This window comes from Patagioenas fasciata, chromosome 1 (genome assembly GCF_037038585.1).
Source record: "Patagioenas fasciata isolate bPatFas1 chromosome 1, bPatFas1.hap1, whole genome shotgun sequence".
NCBI classification, from domain to species: domain Eukaryota; kingdom Metazoa; phylum Chordata; class Aves; order Columbiformes; family Columbidae; genus Patagioenas; species Patagioenas fasciata.
Window position 1 is genome coordinate 142,894,679 of NC_092520.1, and position 18,696 is coordinate 142,913,374.

Here is an 18,696-nt window from a genome sequence, read left to right on the forward strand (position 1 = left end):
GACTTGGTCCTGACTTTACAGGATTTACAATCATAAATAACCTCAACTATGCCCCCAAATGAGGAGCCAGGCAAAACTACTTAAGCTACAGTAGAGATCTTGCTGCCAACCACTTCAAAGCAAAGCATTGTTCACTAGAATATACATGAGATTTGTGCAGTCAATAGCATTATTATGCGATCAGTCCCCCAGCTGAATCAGTAGGCTGGATCAGACAGCCGGTCTGACCCGCCACCACTGCGCAGGGTCACAGTGTTCCTGTCCTCAGGGCTCCTTTTTGCTGCAGTTCAACAGAAGTCCAAGATCCAAACCAATGTTTCTCTACTGCACTTCGGCACTGCATGCTGGACCCATGTGCTCGTCACCTTTATAGATGGCTGCTTTCTGATCTGTTGATCGTATTTTTAAGCTTGTTAAATATATGTCTAGATAGAGAAAGTAGGCACTGGACCACAAAAATCCAGCCAAGCAGGAAAAAAACCCTTATTACTTAGTACGGCATCTGATGTGTTCTAACAGAGCAGAGTAACACCTCTCCTTTTGTCCCTATTATATTTATATATTATTTCTGCAAATATTTGGCAAACATTTTCAATATGTGATATTTGATAGCTAAGAAAGACCTTTGTGCCTGTTCACCAAGAAGTTCTTCAAGTAATATTCCCAAGGTTCATTCTCTGACCTATGTTTTTTCACCAAGCAGCAACTTATTCAAGCAAAATTTGAGTATTTGCAACTTCCTATTTGGCTTTCTCTCTGCCCACTCTCTACAGTAATTTGCTTGATTTAAATTCATTCCTTCCAGTCTCTCTAATATCTTATTTTTCTCTATAATGTTGTGGTTTTTTTTTTTTCCTTGTACTTTCTTCAATTTGGTTTTGTTTTTGCTCTTTTTTCCCATTACAGTCCTGCCTCTCCTTCAAAATCGCTTTTCTCCCTTTCACAATACTTCACACATTGTTGCTGTTCAGAAGAGCAGATAAGTGCCTTGCGACAAGCTCCTTTGTTCATTTTTTTGGTCAGAAAGGTGCAAAAGACAACCTGTCTAATCAAAGGACATTCCACCTGGTTACATTCCTTAGTTTTTCAAAGCAAACTCATATATTCAGACTTCTTTATAAACAGTTCAAACTAAATTCAAGGTCAGAAAGACTGCAGCTGACAATTTCCCCATCACTTACCCTTTTTAATATCTATTTTCCACATATGATACCAAAATGATTACATTCTCACTGATGCTAATGTTACTGGACTCTATAAAACTGATCTGAATTATAGGAATTCATTATTAATTATTAATCCAATAATTATTCATTTTTAAATGGGTAATTATTGGATTAATTTATTATTCGAAAAAAAGACATGATAAATGGATTGAACAGGTTGTGTTTGATCTTAAAAGGGAGCATACTATAAAATTATATTCTGGCATTTTGGCGTGTATTCGGTATAGAATCAAACCTTTTATTATAGCTTATAAATCTGTTCAAAAGAGACCTCAGAAAAACTTCCCAAGAAGCTGTATCTTATTGTGTCTTCCCTGTCTCATTGGAAGAACAGTGAAATGAAGAAACAAAATCAACAGCAAAGTCAATTATACTGTTAAGTGGCATTCTTTATTTTATCAGCACTGGGGAAACACTGGGGATCATCCTCCATAAGTGCTCCAAAGACTGGATACTCTTGCATTGCTTATATTCACATAATTATTACATATGCATTACAATTTTTGAAAATTTTGATGTATAATACCTCTATGCTAAGAAATAATTGATGATATTAGTTATAATTGTTTAGTTTCTTACTTACACCTATTAATTATCAGTTAAATATAAACTAAGCACTCTGCTTCTAAATATTGTATTACTTAATCTTCTGTCTCCCTCTTGTCATGCAGAAGGATCTAAAACTTGAAAAATATACCCTTGTTTTGCAGGTGGTCAGAAAGCATTTATCTCATGTCAATTGGTTAATAGTGGGTATATCTTTTATAACTTAATGACAGTATACATTAATTTGGCAGCTTCTCTTCGACAGGACAGCAGCAGCAAATTGTACACATTGAAATACCCACTGCAATTCAGACAGCGTGAGTGGTGGGTGCAAGGTAATGCAGAACTTGCATGTAGTTTACGTTCTGTTAAGTAAAAATTGACTGTAGGGAGACCTTGTTGGTATCTGTCACTGAAGATGTGCTTATCACTTGGCAGCTTTAAAAATAAGCTCTAGTGTACACCTGCAGTTACATACAGAATTATCTTACAGATCATGTCACTGTGAAAGGCTTATACACATATAGTGCTGGGAGTAAAAATTAAAAGGTTGTCTTTGAAAGTTAATCTCTATATTCAATCACGTTTAAACTCTAAGTGAACTGACACTGGCTTTTGAAAGCATACTTTAAATTTCTGATAGTATCTTTCTTCTTCAAAGCATTTTATAAACTGTTCTGTTTACAAAGATGACAAACTAGTAAGATCCGATCAGCTTGGAGGTAGAAAAAAGTAATCGCCTACTAGGGAGTAACTCGCAGTTCCATTGTTTCACTGATAGAAGCGAATCTATCTGAATCAACAGAGGCAAACTGGCCTCCTGCTATGAAAAAAAAAAAAAAGACACAAGTTAGTTAGTGCCTTAAAGATACTTTTCAGCAAGCTCAATAAACTTTCATTACAGGTTTCACATGTTTTCTTTCAAACCAGCAGGTTCTGGCGCATCGCAAACTAGGATTTACTTTATCATAACTTATTAAACAGCAAGATGTCAAAAATAAATCAACATTACATCTCAGTGCATAAAAACACAGCTGAATAATCAGACACATTGCCTCACCCAGCCACAGCCAACCAGTTGCATTTCTTATCCTGATTACATCACCTTCAGCAATATTTCCAGTCTGCAAGAAAGCTCAAAATAACTACCTGAATTAACGTACTGTTTAGTACACTCAGATAAACATATGATTTTACTATAATACAAGGGATAAATCTTAGGCTGAATCAAGTTATAAGCTTCTATAGTTATTTCATTTAAAATATGTGTTCTACCTCTCGGAGTTTCTCAATTGCAAGCAACTGTACTTGCCTTTCTTGATTGTTTCTTCAAAGAAACTCCTTCCTATTTCAAAGCTTACAGTTTTCAACATGCTTCATCATCTTTTTCTGTGACTTTTGCTACTGAACCTTAGGCCAGTATTCTTGTAACGGTGTTTGCTTATCTCTCTCATATACAGTTTGAATAATAACAAGGAAATAAAATAAGAATTAACACATTGTTGGCTCTTGTTATAGATTTGAAAAACTATACTAAGCCTCTGTTTGACTGTATTTTATATGGCTACTTTTGGACCATATTGGATTGAAAAGTATTGATATTCTTTGTACTTAGTGACTTTCCTAACCCCTTGCAAAGGAATCTGGAGTTTACATAATTTGTTATTGTTGTGAGTACTGTTGGGGTTTTTAAATAACAGTTATTGTAGTCTAAGGATATAAAGGGAGCAAAACTTTCTTCACAAATATTTCCTTTTATATTTTTAAATTAAAGCAAAACAAAGAAGAATATTATGTATTGTAAATGTACACAATGGGTCTGACCTTGATTCTCAGGCTCAGGAAAATATTTAGCAAGTCTTTGTGACTCCTATCTCCAACAGCTGACAAAATATTCTAAGATATCCAGCAAATTATTCAGTAACACATTCCAACGTTATTACAGTGCAGTGTCAGACAGCATTCCAAACTGGATTTCCCACAGTTACTGGGATTCAGGGAGCAGAATATCACCTGGTTCTTTTAAAACACAAGATCTTTGACCTTCAAGGTTACTGAATCAGCATGTTAAAATGCCTTGCTGACTGCCTGAAGCAGCGAAGGTGAAAGGCAAAGAGCAAGAAGCATTGCAAAGCTTCTCTAATTCAATCAAACTCCAGTGTTCGGATGAGACTGTTGTTACATTCTTTCTTCTCCCTTTCTGTTCTCTCAGATCCCATCCTCCATCTTCCTTATCAGTATGAATATGATTCTTCAAATATTTGTTATGCCTTTCTAGGGGCACTGCAATGTAGTAATATAAAAAAAATTACTAAGTGAGAAGTGATGTCTAGGGAATATTACATGAACAGTTCACAAGGACAAAATGTTCTTATGCAAACTGAAAGTGAAGTCAGTGCAGTCAACACTTCTCGCCAAACGTTAACACCAGATATAGAGCAAAAACAGTGAGTTTCTGTTTCATCTGGAAAACTGGCCATTCTTACCAAAATTCTTCTTAAAACGATAGTAAAATATCAATACAACACTTACATTTAACAAACAAAAGAGAACGTTCAAATCCATCATACAGGCATGCAAAACCTGTGAATCCGCATTCTACCCCAAAACAATAGAAGTGACTGACTAGTGAAACAAAGAAAACCTTTTAAGACCTATGTTTGGGAAGCTTATGCCAGTAAGTACTTCAAATCTTCAAAAGTTTGCAAAAGTGTATCATGAGTAGTTTTGAAAACTCCAGTTAAGAAATTAAAATCAGGGAATGACACATTTTCAACACAGTTTGGCAATGGGAATTTGGGAAGTACTATTCAGCAGTAAGTATCCTTAGGCACGATTATCAGCCTTTTCACATCTGACTGCCTGGTTTTCATGTGAAGCTGACTCCTCTCCTGGGGTCGGCTCACTAAATCTACAGCACTGCCAAGAAAGCTGGGCACTGCTGTTAGAAAATGTGGTGGAACCGAGCTAAATATTGTTAATCGACTGCCTTAGTGTAATGATGAAGGAACTTTTGAGTTTTTAGGTTTTGACTTTAAAAGATTGAAAACTTAAAAACAAACCAAAACCAAAACCCAGCAATTAAAGCAATTTGATTTGAAGCAGAGGAGAGGTTTGGCTGTTGGCTTTCAGCTGTGAACAGCTGAGGCAAGACAGCTGTAGGGGAGCTGTAGGTGCCCCTTTAGCTCACCCAGCCGCCAGCTGTCAGCACCTAAAGCTTCACACCTGGGGATGCCTCGGCCAGCACTGAGAGTCCAGTCCAGTTTTCAGCAGAACCACTAAAGGTAACTCTACACTCTCTTTTTGCTGGTTTGTGTTGTTTTCTCCTCACCCTAAACCTTTTAGTCTTTTAATACTTCTGTCATCCAGAGGTGTGGTAGATGCAACATCCCTGGAGACATTCCAGGCCAGGCTGGATGGGGCTCTGAGCAACTTGATCTAGTTGAACACGTCCCTGCTCATTGCAGGGAGGTTGGAGGAGATGACCTTTGAAGGTCCCTTCCAACCCAAACTATTCTATGATTTTATGATCATCTATGTTTTCATCGCACTAAACCCATTGATCTTCAAGTTTACCTGTTCCCCTTCTCCTGTAACTGATAATCGATTCTCCTACTTCACACAGATCCACAGACTGCTAATTTGTATTTCTGCCTGTAAACAGTTTCAAGCATTTCAGGGGTGTGTGAGCGGTGTCCATCTCCACCTCAGGAGGAAAGCAGGCGGAGGAGCACGCACCGGCTCGCCCAGCGTTGCCGGGGATGTGCGGGATCTCTTCACTCTTGCACATCTGGGAGCGAGCAGTTCGCGTTCTTCCCGCAGGTTTACAGAGCGCCGGCTGCTGCCGTGCGGCCAGGCCCGGAACGGGCCTCGAGCGGAATGTTGCTCCTGGGGCGGCTGTTTCCGGGCCGGCGGGGAACGCTTTGAGGCGAGGACGACGACGGGGCCGTGGAGGGGAGCATCGTGCCGGTGGCATCACCCTGGCGGAGCACGGCGGGGTGCGGCAGAGCGAGGCCGCTCCCATGAGGTAACGGCGGGGGCGCCTGGCCCAGTGCCGACGGGGTGGTACACCGGTGTCACCGCTCGCCTGGTTTCTCCGCCGCCATCCTCCCCCCGCCTCGTCCAGAGCCATCCCCTCTGGGGCCACAAGGCCGGGCGCGGCGGGGCGGGGGGTGGCGGCCGCAGGGTTCTGCGCGGCGGGTGGCCGGGGCGGCGCGTGCTGCCGAGGCGAGCTGCCGCTCCGGCTGCGTGAGGTAACGGTCGCGACGTAACGGCCGCTGGGCTGCCCTGAGGGGCCGCGGTGCCCGGGAGGGTCAGGCGGCAGTAGCCCCGCTGGTGCCGGCAGTGTTGCTGGGGGAGAGGCTCCTCTTGACTCGCAGGTGAGGGAGGAGCAGCGGCACCGGCCCGGGGCCGGTGTACGCCGGCAGGATCTCGCCATACTTGCTCGCTGCGCTGGGTAACGCCGGTTCCGTTACCGGAGGGAGACAGGGAATTTAATTGAGCAAGACCTGCTGCGCTGCCCAGCCTTGCTGCTTGTTTTCATTCGCGAGTCAGCGGGCCCTTGGGGGAAAAAGGCTTTTCTTTGTCGGGTGTTCCTCTGTGTTGGACAACTTAGGCTGTTTTCCTGTATTAAACTGCCTGGAAGAATCGTTTGGTTCAATCAAATCGTTGACTTGAAGTTTCAGTCAGTGAATAGAGCTCTTTATTTCATTTGTAGGTCCTTAAGTAAAACTAAGTTGAACAGGAGGAAAACATGAAATTAGAATTAGGCCCGATGTTTGGGGTGAAGACCCACCTCCCATTCAGCGTTTTCAGGTGTATTTGGGTTATAGCCGGGTCTGATGTCTGGGGTTCTGTGAGGAAAGTTTGTTGAAAAGCAACTGTGCACACGTTTGGTTAGTCTAACGTGTCTTTTTAAAACTAAGCCGGTGTTGAATGCCAGTGCCTACGTCTTCTGTTTTTCTAGGTTTGCTCATTGAAGAAGTGTTCATTACATCTAATAAGATAATATTCAAGACTATCCACAATTACTTAGTACTCAAAAGAGGGGAGAAATTTGACCTTTTTTATTTGCAGCCATTTAGCTACTACCTGTTGGTGATAATTGCTGCCACTTATTCACACAACTTTTGCTTCCAGAAAGAAACTCTAAGGGATAAAAGGAAGCAGTGAGGTCTAAAATGTTGGTACTGACAGCATCCTGTGGTGAGATGCTTATTTTATAGTTTTGGTATGTTACTAATGTAACTATTAAAGCTTTCTTGGGGATTCTTTCCCCAGTACTTCACTGGATGGAGTTATAAAATACTATATTTTCCAGAATAAAGAAGTTGTGCTTTTATAAATGTGGTTTGTGTATTGTGAACTCAATATTTTTTCCATATAGAAAGTGTTTTGCTTTAGTTAAGTTATTGTTATGAATCTTGAATGTGCTAACATTCTTTAGATGGTAGTATAGTATCTTTCTACGATGCTGTCGGTGGAGGAAGAGAGCATGGAGAAAATATATACCACAAGATTTTTCCACTTGACACCTCGGGTGCATTTGCAGAAATCTGTGTGCTTTCCTCAGCAATTCTGATGTCTCTCTGTTGTAGGGTGTTTTTCTCTTGTCAGATGATGTCCAAACTTAGGCCTCTTGCTTCAAATTAGCTTTCAGCATATGAGCCTGAGAGCTGGCAAGTAGCCTTATGAGCCATGGAGTCTGGCAGAATGCTTATTTGGGGGATTCAGGTCTGCAGTCTCCCCGGCCACAAACTAAGATGTGTTTCAAAGCCAAAAAACCCCATACATCCTTATAAAAACAATACCAAGAATTAATGTAATGAAACTTGGGGATTTCTAAGTGATGATACTGTAGCCAAATTCTGTTGCCAAGATGCAGTTGTTTTTATACTTTAGAGTTAATTTGGCTTAAGAAACTTGTTGGAGGAAGACAGTAAAAGAAAATTTTATATACTTTGAGATTGTTATAGGAGGATGATAATTTGGATATTACCCTTGATGAAGGAGCTCCTTGCAAGGAGGAGGAGTTTTACAGCAGATCACAAATCCAGTGTAGAGATGATAGGGACAAAATAAAGCAAATATATGTCTATATAATATGGATTTCAGGATGGGGAGAGAGCCAGGATTCTTCATTATATAGGTACTGTTTTTTTCTGGTTTTATATATTTGATGTATCATGTTTACATCATGGACCCCTGGGCAAATGTTTGTGGTTTCATGGACTTCAGAGTACTAGAGACAATTGTAATGCTGATAACAGTAAAAACCTATAATAACTCCAGTGTCTTGATTCTAGGTTTACAGTTGGGAGCTGAATTTTTCTTTATTTTAACCACACATTTCAACTGAGTGAATAGTTCAGACTTGTTCTGCCTTCTAAATGTAGAATTTCAATGAACTAAATGTTAGAATTACAGTATTAGTCTGTAGTTTAAGGATAAGTAGTTGTTCAGATCCTCGCTCCTAATTCTGTTTCTCTTGGGTCTGTTAGCATGAACAGGGCACACAAGATGACAACTGACAGGGTTTTGCAGTGAGGATTTTAGCTTCCACCTGTATATTTTTCTTAGATACCTTGCATGGTTAAGCTAGCTGTACAGTAGAAATAGGAGTTGCTAATTGGCTTTACAGTTTTAATTAGTCTCCTGGTAAATTATGAACTTTTCTTTTGGTAATGTGTATTTTTTCTATTTGTGTCATGTCTGCAATGTTTGAGCCTTAGGAATGTGTAATTTAGTTTATGGCAATAAAAATGAAGTACTTGTTTTAGGCTGAACTGTGCTCTTCAGAACACACAGTGCTCTAAAACCTCTGTGTGTAGCTACCATATGAGACTGATAGAGCGTACACCATACCAGAGGTGTCTGATAGCTCAAAGTGCATTTCTTTCAGATTCCTGTGCAAAATTGGTTTTCTCAAGGGATTTTTTTTTAATGACATGTTAAATTTAATGTTTTATTTTGTATATCAGCTTGGTTTTGGGAAAAATATTTTTCTGTCAAGAATGTAAATGTTTTTCATCTCTTTATTAGTATGTAGGAAATAGCTGTAGACATAGACTTACCAGTACAGGAAGATCCTGTGGTGCTCTATAATGTAAGATTTGTACAATTTTTGAAAGTATAATCCTTTTAGGTTGTGTTTTGTTTGTTTGTTTTTTTTCCTTGGTTTATATTGTCTAAAAAGTGCAGCTTTCTGCCTTGCATATCAGAATCTGATGAAATTGTACAAAAAATGGATTCCTGGTATTCCTGTATTCAAATTTTGGAAATATGTATGGCCAACTGTTGGCAAACAGTAATGATGCAAAAGTGTTAGAAGGAAGAGACCAAAAAAAAAAAAAGGACAAATTCAGACAAGTTGTCTGACAATTCTAGGACAGTGACCTCAACTGAGCAGGATGTCAGTTCAAGTGATAATATAGATGATACAGAAACAAATGCTTGCTGAGAAAAAAGTGCTTAATGTTATATGGTCTGGCAGTCACGTGGCCGGTGGAGGGCCTCTCATCATCATTACGTGTTGCAGAAGTCCAGTTTCCACAAACTTGGTTGAATCAACTGATTATTATGAAAAAAATAAATTCAAGAAATGCATTCATTTACTTGAATGAACATTTTAGTGGGTATGCTAAATTTTATCTTAAATTTAGACACAAGTATTTTTCAGCTGCATGAATAGCCGTATCTGTTAGCTTCACAGTATCAATTGATGGGAGTTTAAATGGAGCTGTAGCAGGTTTTCACATTCACACTTTGTCAGCTTTGTTTCTGTCAGTGTGTTGCTCACCTGGGATGTGACAGAGTCTTGATTTAGAATACTTGTTAAGAATAAACAGAAAATGCTAATAGTAACACTTCTGGTTTAATTTTGGCTTTTTAAAAGATAGAAGCATTAAGAATTATTTTACTTTTTGTTTTACTTAGGGCTCAGAGATGGATTCATCAGAACAATCAACAACTAGAAGCGAGCAGAAGTCCAGGTAGCTTGTGTTGCAAAGTTTATATAAAACTGTCTCTTAATGAAAATCTGAAAACACAGTGGAAATACATTGCTGAAAATTGGATACGGGAACAACATCATGCTTGAAAATTTGAAATTATCACAGAAACTTTTTTTTTTCTACTGACTGTGTGCTTCAAACTCAGTTAAGCTGTTTGTAAGGAGTAAGTAATATGCTTGTTGAGAGGAAACAGTTTGTGCTGAATGTAGCAGGAAGGCATGGAGATGGTCAGCAACATATTCTTTGTGCACATTAGCTAGCAACCTTATCTACATGTTTGTCTGAGGCCATTTCAAGTTAAACATTGTAGCTTTAGCTAGATAGTTTCAGAAGATTGTGAAATAAGAGGTGTTAAACGTCCACATTGCCAGATTAACAGGAATAAGAAATCTGTGAAGGCAGTTTTGAAAGTGCAGGGAGTTCTAAGGTTCTGTGTTAGTGAAATCCTTGTTTGTATACAGTGATTTCACCATATGGTTTAAATGCATTTTCACTTCTTTGCAAAGTAATTGTGAAAGCCAGACTTTCTCGACAATGTCTTGTGCTGGCTTGCATAGTGAATACTGACATAGAACCAAATACGCCTTTGAGAGTCTGAACAGTGGGCTAGATGAACCCTTGATCTGAACAAGCAGGAGTGTTCTTATGTTCATATATCCTAAAGTGAGAAGAAAAGACACTGCTTTTTTTCCCAGAAAAAAACCAAATATTTGTTTCTTTGAAATATTGTGACTTGCCCCTTTGAAACAGTTCTACCTACTTTCTGTCAGACACGTGTTAAGTAAATAATTGGATAGCCCTTTGACTTCTTTTTTCAAGATTTCATTTGAAATGGTGTTTGGTTAGCCCAGTGGACTGAAAATTGGTAATTGTCAATTTAGATCTCAAAGACATTAGTGATTTGAAGTTGTTGCCGGTTTTTTTTTTTTTGCTTAAATTAATTATGCAAGCTTACTTGTGTAAAAAGTCTTAAAGTAAATTGTCCGTTTGGGAACTGTTGCCAATGCCATTCTTCTGCAAGAAATGGAGAACTCAGTTTGTTCTTATGGACTTCTTGAGTCAGTCATGAGATCTTCAGACAAGTTAGAAAATGCACAGTTAAAATATGAAAATTTTTGTTTTGCTTTTTGAAAGAAAATTCTTAAAAAGTCTAATAAGAAAGCAGCCTCGGGACCTTCTTCTTGTAATTGGAACGGGAGTAAGTGCTGCAGTAGCACCAGGAATCCCAGCGCTGTGTTCCTGGAGGGGCTGCATTGAGGCTGTAATTGAAGCAGCTGAACAGCTGGAGGTGCTTCATCCGGGAGATGTTGCTGAATTTCGTAAAAACGTAATCAAAGATAGAGACCTGCTTGTGGTTGCTCATGATCTCATCAGGAAAATGTCACCTGTGAGTATGTTTATAGTATCGATTTCTAAAATGAATACATACTTTTATTTTGTCATCAAGAAAAATTCTTTTCAGCTTTTGAAAAGTTGAAATTTTTCGGGTAAAAATGGAATTTTTCACGGTAATCATGTAGTACACTGTATCTTTTGAAGAGGCTAAAAAATCCTTGGCTTTAGTGTAAGTTAGTTTTTGTCTTAACTAATGCAAGCAAGAATACTGGCCATTAAATATTCTCCATAATCTTTCTTGAAATGGAAAGAGGAATTTATAGCTCTGCTGGCTAAAACTGGATACCCTGAAAATACAGGTAGACCTTGACCCTACTGATAGCCTTAGATCACACAAACATAATCAGTGCTGCAGTTCACACTTCATTGAAGACACTCCATACATACCCTGTTCCTCAGCCATTCATTTTTAGGTTCCAGAGATTTTCAGATTATGGTTTTAGGTTTGCCAAATCTTCTAGTTAAAAAAATTAGGGTGACATATATACTGCTCAGTTGTAGGATGTATTGAGTATTTTCAAACATGTGGTGAGTGAGCTTTTCTACAGGCAAACTGTAGTAATAACAACCTCTCTCTTTTGGGAGGAGTCTGCATATACGGTTAGGCTTTGCAGCAGATTTAATGATGAGTACATTTTTCTCAACCAGCTAGGAAAAAAAAAATGCCCTCTAATGGTATATCCCAGACTCTGAATCCAGGGAATGCTCATTTTAGTATACTAACTGATCTTCAAAACAGTAAAAGCATTCTGAGAAAGGTGTGGTTTCCATTTAGTTAGGCCAGGAACTATATTTGGCTTATTAACAGACATTTGTCCTGTGTGTAATACAATTTAATGAATAGGAAGCCTGTGTATTTTATACAATTGTTGCATGTTCCTGTCTCTCTCAACAGATGCTCAGGGCAAACACAGCCTGCGTTTTTAGGAAGGACTACCTTGATGTTTGTTTAGAAGTGATGAGTGAGCATTTAACTGTATCAAAATAGTTTTGTTGTGCCTTTATTACAAGCTTCCTTGAGAAAACCAGACTATTATTCTGAGCTACAGTAAGTGGAGGCAAGAGCACCAGAATAATTTGAGATGTTTTTAATGGTTTTGTACCTTTTGTACCTTTACACTTGGTACACTAAGCAAGCCCTCTTTTAAAGAAGTGCTTTGGCATTAAGTAGAGAAACAACATGGGTTTTCTGTTGTAGGCATTTATAATGGTACACGTGGTCCTTATGAAGCGTTTATCTTTTTCTCCCTTCAGCGTACTGGGGATACGAAGCCCAACTTCTTCCAGGATTGCTTAATGGAGGTGTTTGATAACTTAGAGCAACACATTCAGAATCCCGTTGTTCTGCAATCAATCCTGAGACTCATGGAGAGAGGCACAATGGTTCTGACTACAAACTATGATAATTTACTTGAAATTTTTGGTCAGCAACAGGGTAAACCTATGGAATCTTTAGACTTGAAAGATAAGGATAAGGTATGATGACAGCAGTAAAAATTTTAGATTTATTGTAAGAGAAGACAGCTTGTAAGCTTGATTGAAAGATGTTTTCCTGTTCAAAGACAGTCAAGGCTGAAAATTCCTAATTGGTAAAGCATGTATGTAAGCTAACAGCAGATGCACAGACATTTATTTTCTGTATCTTTTTGTTCTGATTAATCTGGTAATGGTTTCCAAGCAAGATTTCAATGACACATTTATTAGCCAATTCCCCCTTACTCCGTGGAAAAAAACCACAAACTTATTTAACTTACATGAAGTAACTCTTACAATCACAAATATGATTTCACCAAGCTGGTCGTTAATTTGTTGTTCATATCTTTTCTGTCAGCGTTGCTGGAACTTGCTTCTTGATGAATGCTTGTTTAGACCAAAAAGCCAGAGATATCTTCAGTATCAGCAATCATCTCTTTGTTACAATTTTAAGCAAGCTGTGCAATTAGTAATTAAAAAGATATTTTGCTGCAGAAAAGTGCAAAATATGTTATTTCTGCTTAAAGTGGTTTTGTAAGTTAGGGAAGCTCTATATTTTTGCAGAATCTCAGTTATAGCTTATGATAGTGAAACAAAAGAACGTAACTTGCATGATTTGCTTCAGGTTCTTCAGTGGGCAAGAGGGCATATAAAATACGGAGTTCTTCATATTCATGGCTTATATACAGATCCCTGTGGAATGGTGCTGGATCCCTCGGGATATAAAGATGTTACTCAAGATCCTGAAGTTATGGTTTGTGTGGTCTTCAAAATTTTTACTATGTTTTGTGAAACTATTTTATTGTAATCACTGCATACACATTATGGCTAGGGTTTTATCAAATCATATAGATTAAATGATTTGGACCCAGAAAAGTGGCAGTATTATTCAGAAAACCAGTTAGGGCAATGTGTGTTCTTGTATACTGCTTCTGTTTAAATCACAGTCTAAACCATCAGCTGTATGTTGCAATTTTGCAGTTCTTTGTATTTATCTTATGAAAGAACATTAGCACCAAAATATTAGACACCAGTACAAGGATTCATCAGCATCTGATTACCTGGATTCGTTTTTAGGGGCTTAAGCTGTTACCAGTTCTGGATCCTGGACTTAATGTCATATCTTTGATATTTTGTTCAAGTTAATTTTCCTTATTTATAGATTGACCTAATGGAAGCCTAATATTCTGTCATCGTAATTATTTCAATTTAAAATTCCATTACTGGCAATATTTACATCTGTACTTCGTATGGTAACTTTGATTTTTGAACGTAAGTTTTTTTTTTTTGTAGAAACAGTGCTAATGAAATGTCAGTTTACCCCAATCCTAAAACATATGCTTAATTCAGTTCCATTTTAATGTCTACTCTGCTTCTCCTTTAAAATCTGACATATTTTAAAAGTTTTTGCCTGGGGCTTTTAACTACTTAAGTAAATATAGCTCTTGTGTGTTTTTATTTCTTAACAGGAGGTTCTTCAAAATTTGTATCGAACCAAGTCTTTTTTGTTTTTGGGCTGTGGAGAGACTCTGCGTGATCAGATATTCCAAGCTCTCTTTCTATATACTGTAAAGAATAAAGTGGATTTAGAACATTATATGTTGGTGCTGAAAGAAAATGAAGACCACTTTTTTAAGCTCCAGGCAGATATGCTGCTGCATGGAATAAAAGTAGTGTCTTATGGGGACTGCTTTAAACAATTCCCAGAGTACGTACAAGATCTGACTGCTCAGATCTGCAAGCAGAGAAGTCCAGGTAATGTATCCTCGTTAATAAGAAAATTTTGAGTAGGTAGCTGTGTCTGGACAGGCAGCAGTTGGTCTGAGGTGTTGACCTCATGTGTAGCTAGTGGTAGGCCTGTGCAGCATCCTTCCTTATGAATGGCATGTGGAGTTGGAACATGTGACAAAATTGAACTCAAACTTCTTTCAGTAAGCTCTGCGGATTCTTGCAAATTTAGTCTTTAATTCCGAATTTCTCTTTTTGTTTGCATTTGGTTTAGATGTTTACTTTGTGTATTCTTTTGGCTTGAACTACTACAGTACATGATATGAAATATGACATGTCAGTAAAAGATACTAAAAGAGTTGAAGGAATTAACTGGTGGGATAAGCTGTTGAGCCACGATATCTGATTAAGCACAGAATGGGAAATTAAATCACTACACCCAACAGTGTTTGGCTTAACACAGGGTGAATGGGGAGAAAATCTGACCATGAGGATGATGTTTTATGACAATCAGATAGAAGAGGCTATGGAATACTACTACATTTGTGACACTGAATGACATTCTGTAGAGGGTGTTTAATGCTAGAATGGGAAAGAACTCTAAGGAGGACTTGTGGGTGTTGGTTGAAGTTGACCGTGACCCGACAATGTGCACTTGCAGCCCAGAAGGCCAACAGTATCTTAGTCTACATCAAAAAAAGCGTGACTAGCAGGTCAAGGGAGGTTATTCTCCCCCTCTACTCTGCTCTTGTGAGACCCCACCTGGAGTATGGTATCCAGCTCTGGGACCCCCAACATAAGGTGGCCAGGGACCTGTTGGAGCAAGACCAGAGGAGGGCCACGAAGATGATCGAAGGGCTGGAGTACCTCTCCTATGAAGACAGGCCGAGAGAGTTTGGGTTGTTCAGCTTGGAGAAAACTCTGGAGAGACCTTATTGAGACCTTTCAGTAGTAAAGGTGGCTTATAAGCAAGATGGGGACAAAGTTTTAGTAGGGCCTGTAGCCATAGGACAAGGTGAAATGGTTTTAAACTAAAAGAGAGGAGATTTAGATTAGATACAAGGAGGCAATTCTTAACTAGGAGGATGGTGAGACACTGGAACAGGCTGCCCCAGAGCTGCTATGGATGCCCTATCCCTGGAATGTTCAAGGCCAGGTTGGATGGGGCTTGGAGCAACCTGGTGTAGTGGAAGGTGTCCCTGCCCATGGCAGGGGAGTTGGACTAGATGACCTTTAAGGTCACTTCCAACCCAAACCATTCTGTGATTCTGAATACAACCTTGCTGTTTTGGGATGTTGCATAAAAGTATAAGAACTTCTTGGATGCTAAATTGTACTGTTGCTTCTCTTACACTTCTCCAGATGCTGATCGAGTGGACAGCACAACACTGTTGGGTAAGTAAAGTTCTTATTTTCACAGGAAGTTCCATAATCTATTAGAGAGATAAAAATAAGTCTCTTATTTACAAAGTAATTAAATGATTATTGTGCAGGGCTTTGATTTAGCTCTGAAAGTCTGCTTAACGGATTCTCTTTCTACCCTCGTATCTTTTTTTTTACCTGTTAGCTGGCTTTCAGCTGTCAAAAAAATGACAAATGATAGAATGGAAAACCTCTGGAAAATTATTAATGCTGATCAGAGTGTTCTAAAGATAATATTGACATCCATGATGTTTTGGCTTTTTTGTATTACATCCTTACAAAGGTTAGAAGTGTGAATCTCAAGTGTGTATAGTACTGAAGGTTCCTTTTTGGCTAAGTGTTGTTCAGGCATCTTTGTGATACTGCTGTGAATAAATAGCACAATTTCTCTTTGAAACAAGACTGTAACTTAGATTGTACTTCTAAGATACCTGTGCTGCTGCTGCAAATAATATCAAAATGTATAAAAGTATCATTTCATTGTTGCAAATAAGGGTCTTTGGCGTTGCAGGACATAGATTAAAAAAACCCCCACTTTTTCACAATCAAATAGTAGACAAGGTCCAAGAGACTTGTGGGCAAATGTAAAGTCAGAGATTCGTTTTGTAATTCCAATTAGACTTTAAGCTTATGTGTCTTTCAGATGAGTCATAATATATATATATATTTTTAAGTAAAGTACAATCAGGCATCAGTGGAGAAGAAACAAAAAAGTTGAGCAGAATTTATTCTAGTTCTACTTAAAATAAAGCTCCTTTAATAACTTATTAGCACCCTCAAGTAATTTTAGCAGTCATTTACTTGCATTTTGGAATACATACCAAGAAAAAAAACCCTATAACTTAACACAGATTTGTAATACCCTCCAAAAAAAAGTATCTAGAGTTTTAAGTGACAGATATCCTGATTTTGAAGGAATTTCCCTCCAGTTCATTTTTGTTGTCCAGTGATTCTCTTTATACTTTCAACAGTAGCTCATACCAGGACTTTTCCAAACTTTTAAAATAAGCTTCTCACCTGTAAACTCCACAGGGATTATCATCACACAAAATCAAGAATTATTTTTTTAAGAAGCAGCTGTATGATTCTCTACTTCCTGTTTTACTTAGTGTTGGGGAAGAGCTTGAGATCACTGAACTGGTGCAGACTTTCAGCAGGGTTAGTGTTACAGGTCAGAATCCAAATGCAAGAACCTCAGTGGAACAGTATTGTGTTTAATATTTGGTGCTTGTAACAAAAAGTACAAATATGTAGCAATTTTATTTTTTTTTAATTTAATTTTTCCTTCTCCACAGGAACTTCATGTGTGGACTGTGCTAAAAGGAAGTTAGGAGAAAATGGCACTGACTCCCCTAAGAAAATCAAGCAATCAGATAATGGTATACCCACTATTTAATGAAAGAAAAAAAAAAGTGCAAAACCCAACCCAGAAGCTTTTTACCAGTAGGTGTGTTACATCTGCTGCACAGGGAGTTGTGAGCTAAGTATTTCCATGGTTTTAACTGGAATAGAAATTGTGTATCTTAGCTTGAGATTCATACCAGTCACTCTCCATGGACAATTAACACTGTATCTGCAGGGTCATTCACAAGCAGGTGCAAGTTTTCTCTCCTGTGCTTCAAGCCAGTTGGACCCAGCTCTTATCAAGGTGGGGCCACAACAAAGGTCATGTTTTAATCTGTCAGAAATGACTTTTGGTATAGCTGTCACTGTTAGTTGCCTTTAATATGAAGAGGTTTTCATTTTCTCATCAGCTCAACTGTGGGTAGGCTGCTGGAGGCTGAAGTCTTCAGGGGTCTGTCAGCACAAGGCTGCTTGCAAGCTTCAGATTCAGAACTCTACACTGTGAGGAACAGGAAATGTTTCATGTTTATGGAACCTGCATCATGATAACCTATGTATTTTACCCTTTTAGCATGAATGTTTGTTATTATTTGTCAGTCTGTTAAGGCATGAGATCACATGGGGAGAAAAGGATTGTAGTAATGTATGAGCAAGGACATACCATATATACATGGGGGCTTACAGACCTATTTGCAGTATATTTCTATGGAAATATTTTAGCAGTTGTTTAAATCATAGAGTATGCTGCTAGTTAGCTCAGCAAGCAGATAATGGATAGTCTTAATGCAGCAGAATTAAAACCAGTCAGTATCTATCTATCTGTAGACAATTTCTAGTGTGCAAGTTTGACTTCATTTGAACTACTCAAATGATTACAGTTAGACACTGCATTAACTGTCTTTTTCTGAGGTGCTGTTACTTCACCTACTACTGATTACCCATCCAGTTGCTAACATTGATAATGTGAAATTTTCTAGTCAGCTGCCTCTCACCTCCTGTCTGCAGGAGACCATTTTCAGGACTATTCTTTGTTCTGATACTGGCACATTTGTATCTGGCAGCCCTGGCAAGTTGCTTCAGTCAGGTTTCTCTGCTCATGTTCTTTGTGGATTTGATCTGTTGTGCCTTCTGAAATCCCATCACACCATAAGGTTTTACAGGGAGTGGAAGTGATGGGTCTGTCAGATGACCTTTTTGTCTCAGTTGGAGTATGTCAACTCTACTCTCACATCATCACAAGAACAGTTTCTGCTTGTCCTCTAGTATGCATGTGTGCACAATGAAAAGCTTAAAAGTGAGGTGCATGCTTCTTTCAAGGTCCATAACTACTGAGAGGGGTAGAGTTTTTGTGGTGTAGAAGTGTGTCCCTGTTCAGAAGTAGGTAAAGATCTAAATACATTTTGCCTAGAAAAGCAATCTTAAATAATGACACTGACTCTTTCCTCTTCTACCCCAGAAGAAAACACCCACTTGTCTTTCACAGAATGACTGACAGCCTGGAAAGCATACTTGCGTTTTAGTATGTCGTATAATTGCTAAGGACCTCAAGC

At 38.6% G+C, this 18,696-nt stretch overlaps 1 protein-coding gene across 2 annotated transcripts; it reads left to right on the top strand.

Moving 5' to 3' along the window:
* Positions 1 to 5,681: 5,681 nt before the first annotated feature.
* FAM118A (family with sequence similarity 118 member A) lies at positions 5,682 to 17,340 on the top strand. 2 transcript variants are annotated; one of them, XM_065843910.2, is made up of 8 exons: positions 5,682 to 5,799; positions 9,708 to 9,763; positions 10,919 to 11,171; positions 12,434 to 12,655; positions 13,278 to 13,406; positions 14,122 to 14,407; positions 15,743 to 15,775; positions 17,098 to 17,340. In XM_065843910.2, exons 2-8 carry the CDS (start codon positions 9,717 to 9,719, stop codon positions 17,196 to 17,198), a joined length of 1,071 nt encoding a protein of 356 aa, XP_065699982.2. In that variant the 5' UTR covers positions 5,682 to 5,799; positions 9,708 to 9,716; the 3' UTR covers positions 17,199 to 17,340. The 2 variants fall into 2 exon arrangements, with proteins under 2 accessions (XP_065699982.2, XP_071672727.1); XM_071816626.1 differs by lacking the exon at positions 5,682 to 5,799 and adding an exon at positions 6,001 to 6,151.
* Positions 17,341 to 18,696: the final 1,356 nt, after the last annotated feature.

What these genes read in the sequence shown, in the direction of transcription:
- FAM118A (XM_065843910.2), top strand. Translation starts at nt 9,717, where the DNA reads ATGGATTCATCAGAACAATCAACAACTAGAAGCGAGCAGAAGTCCAG. An exon ending in CTCAAGATCCTGAAGTTATG is followed by an intron (nt 13,407 to 14,121) that starts GTTTGTGTGGTC and finishes ATTTCTTAACAG; the next exon opens with GAGGTTCTTCAAAATTTGTA. An exon ending in CTGCAAGCAGAGAAGTCCAG is followed by an intron (nt 14,408 to 15,742) that starts GTAATGTATCCT and finishes ACACTTCTCCAG; the next exon opens with ATGCTGATCGAGTGGACAGC.